Source organism: Hemitrygon akajei, chromosome 10 (genome assembly GCF_048418815.1).
Source record: "Hemitrygon akajei chromosome 10, sHemAka1.3, whole genome shotgun sequence".
In the NCBI taxonomy this organism is placed as follows: Eukaryota; Metazoa; Chordata; class Chondrichthyes; order Myliobatiformes; family Dasyatidae; genus Hemitrygon; species Hemitrygon akajei.
In genome coordinates, this window is record NC_133133.1 from 20443592 (window position 1) to 20460404 (window position 16813).

Consider the following 16813-nt stretch of genomic DNA (forward strand, 5'->3'; position numbering starts at 1 on the left):
TAGCAAATAAATCTGTTTTATAATCTGGGTGTATCTGAGATGTGTGTGAATAATGTGTGCATTTTTTGGCAAAAGTTGAAATTATGTCCTTCATTTTTCTAATGTTTAAATAGATTAAATTCTATCTTGTGCATAAGGAAATCAACGCCAAATCAGAGCTAGTTGTGGGATTACTAGAACATTAAATGTGTTGGGCACTTAAAGATGATGCCAATGAATGACAAAGAACAAGAGACAAACAGACCATATGATTTTGGCAAGACAGGGACTCTGACAAGGCAAAGATATGGAGGTGCACCACAGTGGAAAAATGGTTGAGCCTTTTTGGTGATCACATTCATAGAAACACTTTAAAACAAGTTACTGCAGGAATGTGTACTGGATGCTTCAGTCTAGCAGAGAAGGTATCTCTGCTGGTATTGAGGGTGATTGGCTCCGGCCCGACTTGAGGTGCCAGCCCGTTAGGCATGAGTAACTCCTCATGCATGTGCGTGGTGCCCGGTATGGGAGTGTCGTGAGGAGTCTGTGTAGGGCTTGGTGTGCACGGTGTCTCGTGGGTATATACATTGGTGGGTATATATTGACCCTCTCGACCATCGGGGAGTATATATTGCTCCTCTCATGTTTCCGGAGCAGCAATGGCCCTGGGGACATCAGCCAAGCCGGTAGGGTGGTCCTGGTGGCTGACTTCCTGGGAAAAGAAAAGAGTGCATAACAGGGAGCAGTTAGAGTGCAGTTACTCGGGGAGGACCTCCTATCAGCGAGAGACCGGCAGTACCTTTGACCTAAGGGCTAAGAATGTGGCCTTCCACACTGTGGCATTCTCCCTCTCCACCTGTCCATTCCCCCGGGGATTATAGCTCGTGGTCCTACTAGTAGCAATACCCCTAGCCAGCAGGTATTGGCGCAGCTCGTCACTCATAAACGAGGACCCTCTGTCACTGTGGATATAGCAGGGATATCTGAACAGACTGAAGAGCTGGCGCAGGGCCTTTATTTCGGATGTGGCAGTGGTATCGGGGCAGGGGATGGCAAAGGTGAACCACGAGTACTCGTCGATTATGTTAAGAAGGTACACACTGCGGTCGGTGGAGGGAAGGGGGCCCTTAAAGTCGACATTCAGTTGCTCAAAGGGGCGGGGGGCCTTTATAAGTTGTGCCTTTTCAGGACGGTAGAAGTGTGGTTTGCACTCAGCACAGACTTGGCAGTCCCTGGTCATCGTCCTGATTTCCTCAAGGGAGTAAGGCAGGTTCCGGGCTTTCACGAAATGGTAAAGCTGGGTGACCCCCGGGTGGCAAAGATCTGCATGGAGGGCGTATAGCCGGTCGAGCTGTGTGCTGGCACATGTTCCCTGGGATAGTGCATCAGGGGGCTCATTGAGCCTTCCAGGCCGGTACAGGATGTCATAGTTGTAGGTGGAGAGTTCTATTCTCCACCTCAAAGTTTTATCATTTTTGATTTTGCCCTGCTGTTGGTTGCTAAACATGAATGCAACTGAGTGCTGGTCGGTCAGCAAGGTGAACTTTTTGTCGGCGAGATAGTGGAAGTTGTTAGGCACTGGAGGCACTATGGCCTGGGCTTCTTTCTCCACCGCAGAGTGCCGAATTTCAGGGCCTTGAAGGGTACGAGAGAAGAATGCTACCGGCCTTCCTGCCTGATTGAAGGTAGCAGCCAGCGCAAAGTCAGAGGCGTCACTCTCTACTTGGAAGGGAATGGTCTCGTCCACCGCATGCATTGCTGCTTTGGCAATGTCTCCTTTAATGCGGCTGAAGGCTGAGTGGGCCTCGGCTGAGAGGGGAAATGTGGTGGACTTGACCGGGGGCAGGCCTTGTCTGCGTAGTGAGGGACCCATTGGGCGTAATAGGAAAAGAAGCCCAGGCACCGTTTGGGGGCTCTGAGGGTGATGGGAAGAGGGAGTTCCAACAGGGGGCGCATACGGTCAGGGTCAGGGCCAATGACTCCATTCTCCACAACATACCCAAGGATAGCAAATCGGGTGGTTCCGAACACACACTTGTCCCTGTTATAGGTAAGGTTAAAAGCTTTGGCCGCTTGGAAAAATTGTTGGAGGTTGGTTTTGTGATCCTGCCAGTCGTGACCACAGATGGTGATGTTATCCAGATATGGGAACCTGGCCTTCAGTTGGCACTGGTCCACCATCTGGAAGACAGAGACACCATTCGTGACACCGAAGGGGACGCACAGGAAGTGATAAACCCTGCTGCCCGCCTCGAAGGCGGTGTAGGGGCGGTCCTCCGGGCGGATGGGGAGCTGATGGTAAGCAGATTTTAGGTCTATGGTCGAGTACACCTTGTACTGAGCTATCTGATTGACCATATCCGCGATGCGGGGTAGGGGGTACGTGTCAAGCTGCGCGAACCCATTGCTGGTCTGGCTATAGTCCACAAACATCCCATTTTTCTGCCCGTTCCAAACAACAACCACCTGGGCCCTCCAAGGACTTGTGCTTGGCTCAATGATCCCCTCCCTGAGCAGCCGCTGCACCTCCAACTTAATACAGGCCCTGTACCCCGCGCTGTACCTCCTGCTTTTAGTTGCCACAGGTTTACAGTCGGGGGTCAGGTTGGCGAACACCGGTGGGGGAGGGATCTTGAGGGTGAAGAGGCCGCAAGTGGTGTCCGTAGTGCAGCTGCTGGCATGGTGTTGGGTAGGATGTGTGGGTCAGTGTGTGGTCAGTAGCGGGGTATGTGATGAAGTCCTACAGAACTGGGGATTTCAGACAGTGATTGGTGGGAGGGGCCCATCATACTCCGGTGTCATACTTTTCAGGTGGCTCTGGAAGTCGAGCCCCAATAGCATAGGGGCACACAGTTGAGGCATGACCAGTAATGTAAAGTCCCGATATTCTGTGCCCTGCACCACTAGTGTCGCTATACAACCACCCCGGATGCCTGCTGTATGCGACCCAGAAGCCATGGCGACCCTCTGGCTTACTGGCTGTGTCACGAGTCCGCAGCGTTGCACCGTGTCCTGGCAAATAAAACTCTCTGTGCTGCCCATGTCAAACAGGCAGTTAGTCCTGTGCCCCTCCACCAGGATGTCCATCATTGACCTTGCGAGCTGGTGTGGAGCGCTTTGTTCGAGGGTCACGGAGGCCAGAGTTGAATTGCCATCCTGGTCTGGCGCGGTGGGGTGCCCGGTAAGCACCCGTGGGTCGGAGGCAGTGCGAGGTGGCGCCGACCAAGATGGCTGCCCCCATGCCTCACACGCGGCGGGCAGGCAAGATGGTGATCCCCATACCTTGCACGTGGTGCTGCTTGACCCCGCTCGCGGTTTGGACTTACAGGCCCTGGCGAAGTGGCCCTTCTTTCCACAGCTGGAGCAGGTAGCTTCTCGGGCCAGGCAGCGTTTTCGGGGGTGCTTCTCAAGTCCACAGAAGTAACACTTCGCCGACTCGCGAGTGGCAGCAGCCATGGTCGATTCACCGATTTGCAGGGTCTGTGGCATCCACAAGGGCAGCGGGAGACCGCGCGCCTGGAGAGCGTCAGAGTTGTGCAGAGCGGCCTGCAGCATGTCGGCCAGCTCAATCACCGAACACAAGGTAAGATCGGTGTGTTCCAGTAGCCGCTGGAGCACGTACACTGACCTAATCCCCGTGACGAAGGCGTCTCTTACTAGGAGCTCTGCATGCTGTTTGGCCGTCAGCCCCCCGCAATCGCAGGCCCACACTAGTGTCTGTAGGGCCCAGACAAACTCAGTGCTCGACTCTCCTGCCCACTGTTGCCGTGTCGCTAAGCAATGTCTTGGCGTAGACGGTGTTCACCAGCCGCAGGTATTGTCTTTTGAGGGCATCCATAGCGCCCTGGTAGCTTGGCTGGTCCCTGTTCATCGAGTAGACCCGTGGACTGATCCTGGAGAGGAGAACTCTGCACATCGTGGCAGGCTCGGTTACTTAAATCTCCTCCAGGTACAATTTGAAGCATGCTAGCCAGAGTTCGAAAGCGCTGCCGGCTTCCTGGGATTGAAGGTCGATATCCAATTTGTCGGGTTGTAAAATGCATTCCATGTTTTAAAATCGCTGTTAATAAAATTGATGCACCATCAATAACTCTAGGAGACTGGAAGTGAACGATAGGATTTTATTAACAGCGAAAAGGGAGCGTGACCATGTTGAAGACTGAGGGAGGAGCAGTGCCCCAATCGCCTTTATATAGCAGTCTGTGGGAGGAGCCACAGGAGCAGTCAGCAGAGGGGCATGTCCAGACAGGTATACATAGTTTACCACAGTAAGTCTAGGGAAAATTACCTCTGGCGCTCTCCGACTCCAAACCCTTGTTTGAGTGGATGCTGTGTAACTTGCTACCCTGTTTTACAGATTAGTGCCACAAAATAACAGACAGTAGACTGCATATGATTAAAAGATTATATTTATGAATCTTAATTTGACTAAAGGGTTAACAAATAACAAATAAAAGGACTAATTTTGCCTTCTTTCTTTCCAGTTCCAGTGAAGGTTGTGGCCTAAAACATCAACTGTTAATTTCCTCCATAGATAATGCCTTACCCTGCTGTTCCTTGGGCGCGGGTGGGAGTTGTTGCTACAGATATCCAGTAAATGCAGTGTCTCTTCTGTGTCCCTTTCCATTACAATCTATGCCTCCATTTACAAAGGCAAGGATCTCAGTTTCTTAAAGAAACATTCTAGACGTGTTCTCCCACTTCCAATTAAATACAGATAGTCCCCAAGTTACGAATGCCCGACTTACGGACAACTCGTACTTACGAACCGAGGAAGGAGAATGCCATCCGCCATTTTAAGTCGGATCGCGATGCCGTCCGCCATTTTATGTTGTTGCCATTGACACTGTGTTGAGTGTTTAACTTTGTACTTGGCTTAAAATTTTCTTAGTAAGATTCACCCTGAACCTACCCCGCCCCCTCGTTCCAGTTGGCTGGTGGCGCAGTGAGATCGGCGCCAGGCTGGAGAACGGGGGTTTCTGACTTTGATCCAGTGACAGACTGCTCCCGTGCCGGGTTGATGTCGATCCAGTGACTCCCGTACCATCTGTGCCTGGTTGATATCGAGCTCACAACTCGACCTCGTAAAAAAAAACCCAGCCACCCCCAGTTTAAATTCCCACGCGGAATATTGTGGATGATCAAATACCCAAACCCAGCACAGCCCCCACTTGTCCCATTCAGTCTGGGTCGTTAGGACCCAGCGGACCTCGGGAGCCGGCAGAGGTCGGGACCTGACGCCCACAGTGTTTCTGTTCCGTTGACGGTGTGCGGTGGTCCTTAAGAGCCTGCGGACCTCGGGAGCCGGCGGAGGTCGGGACCCGATGCCCGCAGTGTTTCTGTTCCGTTGACGGTGTGCGGTGGTCCTTAAGACCCAGCGGACCTCGGGAGCCGGCAGAGGTCGGAACCCGACGCCCGCAGTGTTTCCGTTCCATTGACGGGAAGTGATCGCGATTGAAAATAAAGTGGAAATAATAAAGCGTTTGGAAAGAGGTGAAACACCATCAGTCATTAGAAAAGCACTAGGCTACAGTTGGTCAACGATCGGAACAATTTTAAAGGATAATGGATAAAGTGAGAATAACGGAGCATGTGAAAAGCCCTGCCCCGATGAAAGCTACAATTATTACTAAGCAACGCAGTGGTTTAATTATTGGAATACATACATTTCTTAAGTGTTTTATATGCATAGAAAGGTAAAATATACACTATATACTAAGACAAACGTTTGACTAACTGACGCTAAATAATACCGGATGTACTTGTTCCGACTTAGGTACAAATCCGACTTAAATACGGACTCAGGAACGGAACTCATATGTAACCCGGGGACTGCCTGTATGCACATACAGTATATAATCACCAGAACTCTTTTCCTGTTAACTCTATTAGAATAGTGCCTCCTGGCACATGATAGATAGATAGATAGATAGATACTTTATTCATCCCCATGGGGAAATTCAACTTTTTTCCAATGTCCCATACACTTGTTGTAGCAAAACTAATTACATACAATACTTAACTCAGTAAAAAAAAATATGATATGCATCTAAATCACCATCTCAAAAAGCATTAATAATAGCTTTAAAAAGTTCTTAAGTCCTGGCGGTTGAATTGTAAAGCCTAATGGCATTGGGGAGTATTGACCTCTTCATCCTGTCTGAGGAGCATTGCATCGATAGTAACCTGTTGCTGAAACTGCTTCTCTAGCACTCTGGATGGTGCTATGTAGAGGATGTTCAGAGTTATCCATAATTGACCATAGCCTACTCAGCGCCCTTCGCTCAGCTACCGATGTTAAACTCTCCAGTACTTTGCCCACGACAGAGCCTGCCTTCCTTACCTTAAGATGTAATCTTATTATTCCTAACAAAAGATACTTCCCATTTCTTAACATAAAATTTCACCTGCATTCTAGTCACCATTTTTATCAGTCTGTCATTGTGCATTTGTAAACTGTAGAGAAACATAGAAAACCTACAGCACAATACAGGCCCTTTGGCCCACAAAGCTATGCCGAACATGTCCTTACCTTATCTAGCATTACCCATAGCCCTCTATTTTTCTGAGCTCCATGTACCTGTCCAGGAGTCTCTTAAAAGACCCTATCGTATCTGCCTCCACCACCATCACCGGCAGCCCATTCCATGCTCTCACCACTCTCTGTGTTACAAAAACTTACCCCTGACATCTCCTCTGTACCTACTTCCAAGCACCTTAAAACTGTGCCCTCTTGTGCTAGCCACTCCAGCCCTGGGAAAAAGCCTATGATTATCACATAATCAATGCCTCTCATCATCTTATACACCACTATCAGTTCATCTCTCATCCTCCACCGCTACAAGGAGAACAGGCCGAGTTCATGCAATCTATTCTCATAAGGCATGCTCCCCAATCCAGGCAACATCCTTGTAAATCTGCTCTACGCCCTTTCTATGGTTTCCACATCTTTCCTATAGTGAAGTGACCAGAACAGAGCACAGTACTCCAAGTGGGGTCTGATACAGCTGCAACATTACCTCTCGGCTCCTAAACTCAATCCCACAATTGATGAAGACCAATGCACCATATGTTTTCTTAACCACAGAGTCAACCTGTGCAGCAGCCTTGAGTGTCCTATGGTCTCTGACCCCAAGGTCCTTCTAATCCTCCACACTGCCAAGAATCTTACCATTAATACTATATTCTGACATCATATTTGACCCACCGAAATGTACCACCTCACACTTATCTGGGTTGAACTCCATCTGCCACATCTCAGCCCAATTATGCATCCTATCAATGTCCCGCTGTAACCTTGACAGCCCTCCACACTATCCACAACACCTCCAACCTTTCTGTCATCAGCAAATTTACTAACCCATCCCTCCACTTCCTCATCCAGGTCATTTATAAAAATCACGAAGAGCAAGGGTCCCAGAACAGATCCCTGAGGCACACCACTGGTCACCGACCTCCATGCAGTATATGACCTGTCTACAACCACTCTTTGCCTTCTGTGGACAAGCCACTTCTGGATCCACAAAGCAATGTCCCCTTGGATCCAATGCCTTCTTACTTTCTCAATAAGCTTTGCATGAGGTACCTTGTCAAACGCCTTGCTGAAATCCATACACACTACGTCCACTGCAATACCTTCATCAATGTGCTCAGTCACAGCCTCAAAAAATTAAATCATGCAATGTATATGTATTAATAATTTGAACTTGCCACAAATGCTAATAGTGATGCTTGGGGACCTTCAGAATTACAACTTTCTTCAATCCAAAAACAAAACAATCTGGCAGTCCTAGTCTGTATTGTTTTGCTGTGCCAACCATCTGCCCATACTGCTACTGGCCTTTCTATGGGCTTCAGTCTTGATGACAAGACTAATATTTGCTAATTTATCAACTGAAATTCCCTCTTCAAACATCTATTCAATTTAAAGAAAATCTCAAATCAAGTTAAGCACAAATGCTGGCTGGCTGTGTCATGCTTTCAACTTTCTTGACCTCAACTATCAAATTCGTTTCTGTAGCTTTCCGAAGTTTATGATTAAAGCCTCTCTAACTTCATCCTTTACTTTTCTTGGTAACCTATTTCATGTGAACCAGGTGATGTGTTTACCAAGTGCAGCTAACCTTTAGAGTATCTCTTTTTTTTTAACCCTATGCAGAATCTCTGCTGTACCTTCTTTTTCTGAAATACTGACATCTCTTCCTATGACTGGTATAAAGTATTAATTTAATACCTCAGACACGCACTTCGCCTCTACATGTAGATTTCATTTTTGGCCTCATGATCAGATTTTTGGATCTCCTCTGATGTTTGCTGCCAATGTTTTGTCATCCTCTCTGATTCACATTTCTTTTTATACTTCTCCTCAGAACTGGTTCTCACATATTAACAAACTGGCACCTCCCAAACAACTTTCCTATTGGTCTAATTTGCTCTCTAGCACTTTAGTCATTAGGAATCTCTGCTTTATTTTTCCTTCCCCTTTTCCTTGTGTACCTAGACTGCAACTGAAATCTTCACTATTAAATGTTCATCTATAGCAGGGGTATCAAACTCATTTTAGGTCACGGGCCGGATTGAGCAAAATGCAGCTTCATGCGGGCCGGATCAGTCGGACGCGTGCGAACGCAGCTTTCGTTGCCTCCGTTTTTTCAGCCTGCTCTCATGTGTCTCAGTCTCTGCTATAACTACAAAGTGTTTCACTTTACAAATTCCGTTTCTTATGAAGAAGACTGCCGAGCAAGACTGCCGAATAAACACTAAAAACCCTGAAAACCTGATACCTGAATAAACTCAGCATTAGCCATATCATACGCCATAGGCGCTTCGATTACTGGGGCCAGCTTTAATAGTAATTAGATATTATCTCGCGGACCTAAGATAATTCCACCGCGGGCCGGATTTGGCCCACGGGCCTTGAGTTTGACATATATGATCTATAGTTTTGCCTGCAAATCTTTGATTCCACTTTACCCAGAATAGATCTGTGCATAGCTCATTGAAAATAGGCCCTATTCCAATTCTATGTTGTCAATCTCTTTTCTTTGCCTTCTGTCTGAAATTGAATTACATCATCTGCAAGCCTGGGTGTAACATCTAAACTCAAATCGAATTTCAAGCAACATATTTCAACACTAAAATAATCATTTTACACCTCTATAGTATCAAAACATATGCGATTCAAACACTCACCTACACCTTTGCCAGCTCATTACTTGACTATTTCAACATTCAGCTGAGCAATTTTCTTTGTTTAGTACTTAGCAAAGTTAAGTAATCCAAAACTGTTGTCATATCTTCACTTCAATGAGTTCTGTTTCAATCAACCCTGTACACGCTGAAGCTCCCAATTAAGCAAAACCTTATATCAAAATATTTAATTTATTCACAGCATACAAATGCTACTAGTAAGATTAGTATCATATATGGACTATATATTAGTCCATTTTCATTTGTCCCTTGAATTTTTACCTGTCCTGAGTTGGCATGCCACTCATTTTGGGAGGCAATTGGATCTGGTAAGTGCTGCTGTTAGGTAGTAACTCTTTCATGAAAAAAAAATCAACCTATTTCTGAAACTTTTTATTGCCTTGCCCTTTCTCCATTTCTAAAATTTTCTTCCAGATTTAACCTTTTAAAATGTGTTTACCCAATTCTGGCCCCTTAATCAACTCTTAATTTAATGGAATGCGCATGTTGGGATCTGGAGTAGTTTTAAACAATCTGTCTCTGCAATTATGTATTCAGATGAGAAGGTCAAATGCTCTAGAATTCCCGCACTAATAACTTTGCTGCTTCACCCTACTTTTAATATGCATTTTAAAACCACTTCCTTTGTCTAATTTCTTAGCCAGCATCTAATTTTTTTTTGGATTAAGCTCTGCTGATGCACTTTGGGATGTTTTCACAAGATTAAAAATACACTTGCTATACATGGCAATTGTTGCTTTGCAAACAATCTTTTTTTTAGAATTTCTCATCTGCTTCGAATTTGTACTGTTAATTCATTCTACAGCGGTTGCTTAGAAAAAGTTGCTGTGTAGTAGGAAACATTTGCCTTTTATAATTACAGGGAAATATTGCCATCAAAAGGTGTGGAAAAAATAGAAAAATATCCAAGGATATTTTGAAATACAGCTCAATAGTTTATCCTACTCCTATTTAAAACTAATTTCTTATTTTGGATTTGTTTTTAAATTCTGAGTTTTCTTTACTTTTCCAAATTTCAATTAGCATGTCTTTCATATGCAAATGTGTGTTTAAGTAACTGCATTTAATCTTTGAATATTTGAGAATTTTTTCTGAATATAATAACATTGAATATCTCAAGATTCTTAAAACACACCTACACAGTGAGCACAATTTGTTCAAAGTACTTAATCACCGTGTACCAACATAATTAGATTTTTCCAGCATTGTTCTTTTTAAATATATTTTATTCTCAGTACAAGAAATAAACGGCAAGTCTAATAGATGTGAAACACTTCATCAAATCACTCACAAAATATTCAACCCACTTCATAATGAAGAAACTGCTGGAGCAATTAGTTTCGTCAAACAAGATGTGTGGAATTGGAGGGATGGTTGATCTTTCAGATCCAGATCCTGCATCATTACTGAGTGTGCAGGGTGACAGGGAAAGATGAGCTGGGGCCTAGCAGATAATGGGTAGAATCAAAAAAGGGGATAATTGACTGGTAGCAAGGAAAAGAAGGGTAGAGACAGAGGCATTCCTATTCTCTCCCCACCCCCATCTTACTCTACCTACCTTTACCCCTAAATAGCAAAAGTACACTTGTGTATAGGTGTAACACAGATGAGTGTGTGGCACATGGCCAAGTGGATAAGGCGTTGGTCTAGTGATCTGAAGGTCGCTAGTTTGAGCCTTAGCTGAGGAAGCGTGTTGTGTCCTTGAGCAAGGCACTTAACCACACACATTGCCTGCAACGACACTAGTGCCAAGTTGTATGGGTCCTAATGCCCTTCCCTTGGACAACATTGGTGGCGTGAAGAGGGGAGACTTGCAGCATGGGCAACTGCAGGTCTTCCATACAACCTTGCCCTGGCCTCAGTCATCATTGAAAATAGATGGACAGCCGAAGAAGAGTAAGAACACAGTTGAAAATGTAGGAAAGTGAAGATGTTCTGTGCTTTTTAAAATCATTTCAAAGTGACTTGGTTTTCTTCACACAACCTCAAAATGTTACCCAGGGTTTTTTTTTAGCACAATAATCCTGCAGGTCATGAAAAGGATACAATAATATTTAGCTTTGTTTACTGTTGCTATTTTAAACCTTTCTGCTTCATGAAAAGGACACAATAGTATAAAGCTTGTGCATTGGTGCTATTTCGAAACTATTTATCTGATAGCTTCTTGATAGTATTTAGGCTTCCTTTAGCAATTGATAGTCTTTTTAACCCTCATATTCTACTCATTTCCTAATGGAAAAATGGACATGGAAATAGTATTAAGAAATTACTGATAAATCGGTTGTGTCTACAAGATAATAATTGTTTAACTGCATTAAAAGGAGAAAATAAAAACATTAATTTCATGACATGAGTTGGAAGTTAAACAGTTAATGCCACTGCAGTAAGTAAATGAGGTATAAAAATGGATCTAGCCAAAATTAATGTGCAAAATATTTGCAAAGCAATCAACAAGGAAGGGAGTCTACTGCCCTTATCTGGTGTTGTCTTTGTCCCAATTTCTGAGTTTTCCTTAAGTTTAGTGACATTTCCCAACAATTCTCTATGCATTTTTGTTTGTCCTTAAATGTAACTGCTCAACGAAGGGTAGCAGTGTCTTTTAATTGCTATGGCTAACTTTTGAACTTCTCTCCATAAACCTTTACCAATTTTCCTCCAGGTAGTTCTTCATGACCATCTGTGATGCTTCAATACTTTCGATTGAAAATGCTTACTTGAAGATAAATCTTTTGGGATACTGTAAAACTGCAGATTCTATATAAATGACTGTTTCAGTTGATTATTTTGAGGCTAAATCTTAGCAGTTCACGATGATCAGACTCACAGATGTCCTTTGCAGAAGTATCACATATTGGCTTGGTCTCCAACACAATGATCCTCATTTTATCAATCTCTACTTGCTGTTTTCTATCCACTAAGGAATTGTCTAACACCATAAAAGTGCACTTGCTTCTGGGCTTTCACTGTGTCCTAAAAGACACAGGTAGAAAAAGGGTTGAGTTACTGCAGTGTGAATACAGGCAGAAGTCTTAAAAGTAGGACCTCAAAGGCTGTGATCTCCAAGTTACTCATGGTGTCACTTGTTAGGCAGGGTAAAAACAGGACAGTGCTCTGAATCCATGTCTGAGGTGTTGGCGTAGGAAGCAAAGGTTCAGTTGACCTGTACAAAAAGGATGGGTTGCACCTGAACAGGAGGAGGACAAGAATACTAATGAGGAGATTTACTATTCTGAAGGGTTTAAACTAGGGCAGGGGAATGAGACCTAAAGTAGTAGTGTATCTGATGGACAAGTTGAGGCAAATATAAAGGTTGAAGTGAACAAATTCAATATGCAGGACAGAGAACACGTAAGGTCCGATGACTAAACCGCATCTATTTTAATCCAAGAAGCCTGACAGCTAAGATGTGTGAGCTTAGAAAATGGATATCATAGCTATAAAAAGAAATATGGTTGAAGGAGGAGCAGTACTGATAGTTCAATGTTTCAGGGCGAAATTTTACAGGCATAATTGAGATAGAGGTAAGGGGGGGGGGAATTGTTTTTTGATTGGGAGATCATGAAGATAAACCTAAAGAAGATATTCTTGGGACATCATCCTCTGAAGCTATATAGGCAGAACTCAGAAATAAGTAGCGAATAAGTAGGGAACTGAGAAATAAGTAGGATTGGAGGAGGAAGAATCCTGGAAAATGTTCTCAGTCTCAGTGTGCAGAGAGGTTTATGCAATCAATAGGAAACCTCCCCCTGCCCCCACCCCTGGGTAGGGAGCTTAAAACTAGAGAGCAGTGAGAAGGGAAAGATTTGAAAGGTCAAATCTCCCCCCTTGTGGAGGGTGCTAGACATACGAAACAAGCTGCCAGAGGAAGAACTAGGAGCAGGTACAATTAGAATGTTTTAAAGACATCTAGACACAAATATTTTAGGAAATATTAGAGGGAAATAGTACAAATATAGATAAGCAACTTGGTCAACATGGAAGAGTTGGGCCAAAAGGCCCATTTCTGTGCTGTATCTTCACAGGTTTTGGTTAAGACTGAAGAGCTGACCCTTTTGTATGGAGAAATGCAATAACTAAAACAAAAAACAATCTTTCAGCTACAACAAATCATTCATTTGTGCTATGCTGTTAGATTAGTGATGCCAAATCTGTTTTCCTAATATCACATTGATATATTTTTTTTATTAGATTTTACAATGGAAAAAACCCAATAAAGTTTGTACAGTGCAAAACAAAGGTATCGATGTACAGTTCATAACAGTTTAAAAAAAAAAGCACCCATAGTAGAATCATATATAGTTAGTTACCACCCTTCCATTACCCAACTCCAAGCCAACCTTACAATATACAGAAAAGTTAATCAAAACTTATCTCCATACAGCTGTATTTATAAAAAGAAGGTATATTGCCTACTATCTGGACTATAATATGTTTACACATCAAAAACCATAAATCTTAACTGAAAGAAGCTGGAAGTAAGGGATTTATTTGCAGAAGAAAAAAAAGGATGGGCCTTTAACCTAAACGGGAATTAAAAAAATATTCAAGGAAAGGTCCCCACACCCTTTGGAACTTTATGTCCGAGTTAAGAAGTGAATAATGAATCTTTTCAAGGTCTAAGCAGGACATAATGTCTTTGAGCCATTGAGCATCAGTGGGTGGGGCAGCATCTCTCCACCTAAGGAGGACTGTGCATCTGGCCAAAAGAGAGGTAATAGACAGTTTACGATGTTTAGTCGGACTCAAATGCGTATCAACCTCCTCCCGAGGTGCCGAAAAGAGCAATCAGAAGATTAGGTTCCAAATAGTAATATAGTATATGGGATAAAACATTGATATTTTTGAGGCTGTTGAAATGCATCATTTCTCATAGCAAATTAAGACAGGACCACCTTTTAAGGTGTACGCAGAATTTTAGTGAGTAATGCTCCCCACCCCCAGAGGTCAAGAAGATATGATTCTGCAGCCTGTTCTTTATAACGAAGCAAGAAAGTCCACTTTGCTATTATCATTGAGGTGGCCAGCAGGATGGAGACCTACAAAGTACACTGCAGATGCTGGGGTCAAAGCCACACGTACAAACAAGCTGGAGGAACTCAGCAGGTCGGGCAGCATCCGTGGAAACGAGCAGTCAATGTTTTGGGCCGAGACATTGACTGCTCGTTTCCACGGATGTTGCCCAACCTGCTGATTTCCTCCAGCTTGTTTGTACGTGTTGGAATGGAGACCCAAGGTGTTTTTTTAAAAACATAAATTATTTAAGAACGGACCAAAAATTTTAAAGATTTCAACTGTGGGCAATTCTGCGATTTTTAAAAATTGTTTTAAAAGAGAATAGCAAAGCATGTGTTGTGCACTTGCAATTTTTCAGGATTTTTTTTAATAAGCACTGCTCGCAGTTGAAAATGTGATGATGAACTGTCCCTTCATTCCTTCTAAAATTTCTATTAAACTATTTTGATTTAGAAAGTAACAACTGCACATTAGTTTACGCTATAAATAAAAGTTACTAAATACTAAGCACACAAGTCACCTTGAATACTATACCAAGAGAAGCTAAGAAGTTCATGTTAAATTGTAAGAGAAATATTAATTTTGGAGCACAATTTTGATGTACATGCTCATCAAATAAACCTGAGGAATTTTCACAGTGGACTTTTGAGTATAATGTCATTCCTGCAGACTGTCATGATTTAAATTTATATAATAGATTTTATTTTCATGTAAACTGATAAACTTATCTATTTATTTTCCTAAAGATTACTGAAGTTCCTGTTCCTTTGAGGGACATTTCAATGTACTATCAAAGTGAAACAATTAAGACATGGAAAGAAAATTTTACACTTGCACAATGTATCCATATCTCTGTTAAAAAAGAATTGTAATAGATTAAGAACAGCCTACCACATAGAACTTTTCATAACCTGAAGAAACTTCTGAAATGCTGTGTAGTGAAGTAGAGGAAAATTAGCTGCCGCACTTAATGGGCTTACTGCAAAAGGCATTGCTTAAGAATTTCAAAGAAAGCCACCCTCCCTGTAATTGGCGCATGTTAAACAACAAATACTTAATTTTAATCAGTTTAACATTTTAATAGCAAAGATTATCATGAACAAAATAGATCAGCAATTTAAAAAAAGTAGTAAGTCCACAGAATTTCTCAGATTAAATCAAATCATACCTGCAAATATTGCAGACATTTAAAACTTTGTTTTTAAACACAACTAGTTAAAATTCTAATCTACGGTATTCAGATACTTGTCGATAAATTAGTTTTTTTGGTCTTCCCCTCAAACTGTATGAAGAACTCATTAAAGTTATTAAAATTAAGGATACAACAATACTCTTATCAAACAAATAATTAGCAATAGTGCTAATTTTCATCCTTTTAAAAAGCATTCAATTTAACTTAATTAAATAAAAATAGAGATTGAGTTGTTATATAAGCCTGTCGGTAAAGCCCACCATTAGCTACTTGTTTTATCTTATCGAACTGGAACTGATGCAAAAGAAATACACAGTTTTCCGAAGTCATCAACAGGAAACAAGATTCCGGCACCCATGGAAGTTGCAACAAACTTAAAATTCTAGATGATCAAATCATACATAGTAAGTTTGGAATTAAGCAGATGTGAATCATGTTTCTTATTCAGAAAGAGGAAGACTTCTACCACCAACATTTTTTTAGGATTTGACTGAAAAATTAACATGAATTACTTATAAATAATTTAATTTTAACCTGAGTTGGGCAACCCTACCAGAAATATGTTCACTTACTCATTAAATACCAAGTCTGGTGCAAAGTAGAGCATTCTGGCATTCACAATTCTATAGGACCTCCATCCCATTGCGAAGACCATAACTGCCATCCACGAATACTGTATGAGACTCATTTGGTCATCCACATGTAAATTGCGAAAACCTGCAGACAAGGAGCACTTGTGCTGAAATAATGTTACAGTATGCAATGATCAGTACACAGCTTGGCAAAGAACAGAGCTTCTTAGTACTAAGGGCAAATTATTAATGGTGCAAATGCATAAACTGTTATGATGCTTTTTGCGCTGATCATGGTGTGCAATTTTACCAATTCTTGGGAGTTAAATTATAGTACCTGCATTCTTTCAGGTTGAATTTATTTCCTTCTCCCATTCCACTGTAAGTAGGTAAATCTTAATAACACTGTGTAAACTTGTAAGCCATTTTCTGAGCAACTTAAATATCATAGTGATTGAAGGGAGCTCACCACTGAAAAACACAAATTATTTAGCATTTCTGCAATCTATGTTGTGTCCCCAATAATTTTAAATGGATAAAATATACTCCCTTGCTGCTCTGCCGGGCGATTTCCATATTGCTGCAACCTAAATATTTTTTGCAACTGCTAAAGTATTTAATTTGTGTAGTGGGCTACTAAATTCTCAAGTGAATTTTTACATTGCATAAAAAACAAATAGCTTGCTCAATATATCTGACCTCACACGGAATGGATGCTGCTGCAGAGCTTGCAATGAACAGAATAAACTCTTGACTGAAATGCAACTATCTGAACATAACTTTGCCACATACAGAAACACAGTGGGGGATATCAAGTGGCAGGCAAAATTTATATGCTTTACATTGA

General features: G+C 42.4%; 1 protein-coding gene across 5 annotated transcripts in view; it reads right to left on the reverse strand.

The window, feature by feature from the left end:
* The window catches only part of ar (androgen receptor), a 183603-nt gene that overhangs the window by 27650 nt on the left and 139140 nt on the right, over positions 1-16813 (reverse strand). For 4 of the 5 annotated variants that reach the window (XM_073057889.1, XM_073057887.1, XM_073057884.1 and 1 more), the window contains one exon: positions 15967-16111. The exons of the other annotated variant lie outside the window; for it this stretch is intronic. In XM_073057889.1, coding sequence (XP_072913990.1) covers positions 15967-16111 — 145 coding nt within the window. The remainder of the gene's footprint in view (positions 1-15966; positions 16112-16813) is intronic. 5 annotated transcript variants of the gene reach the window in all.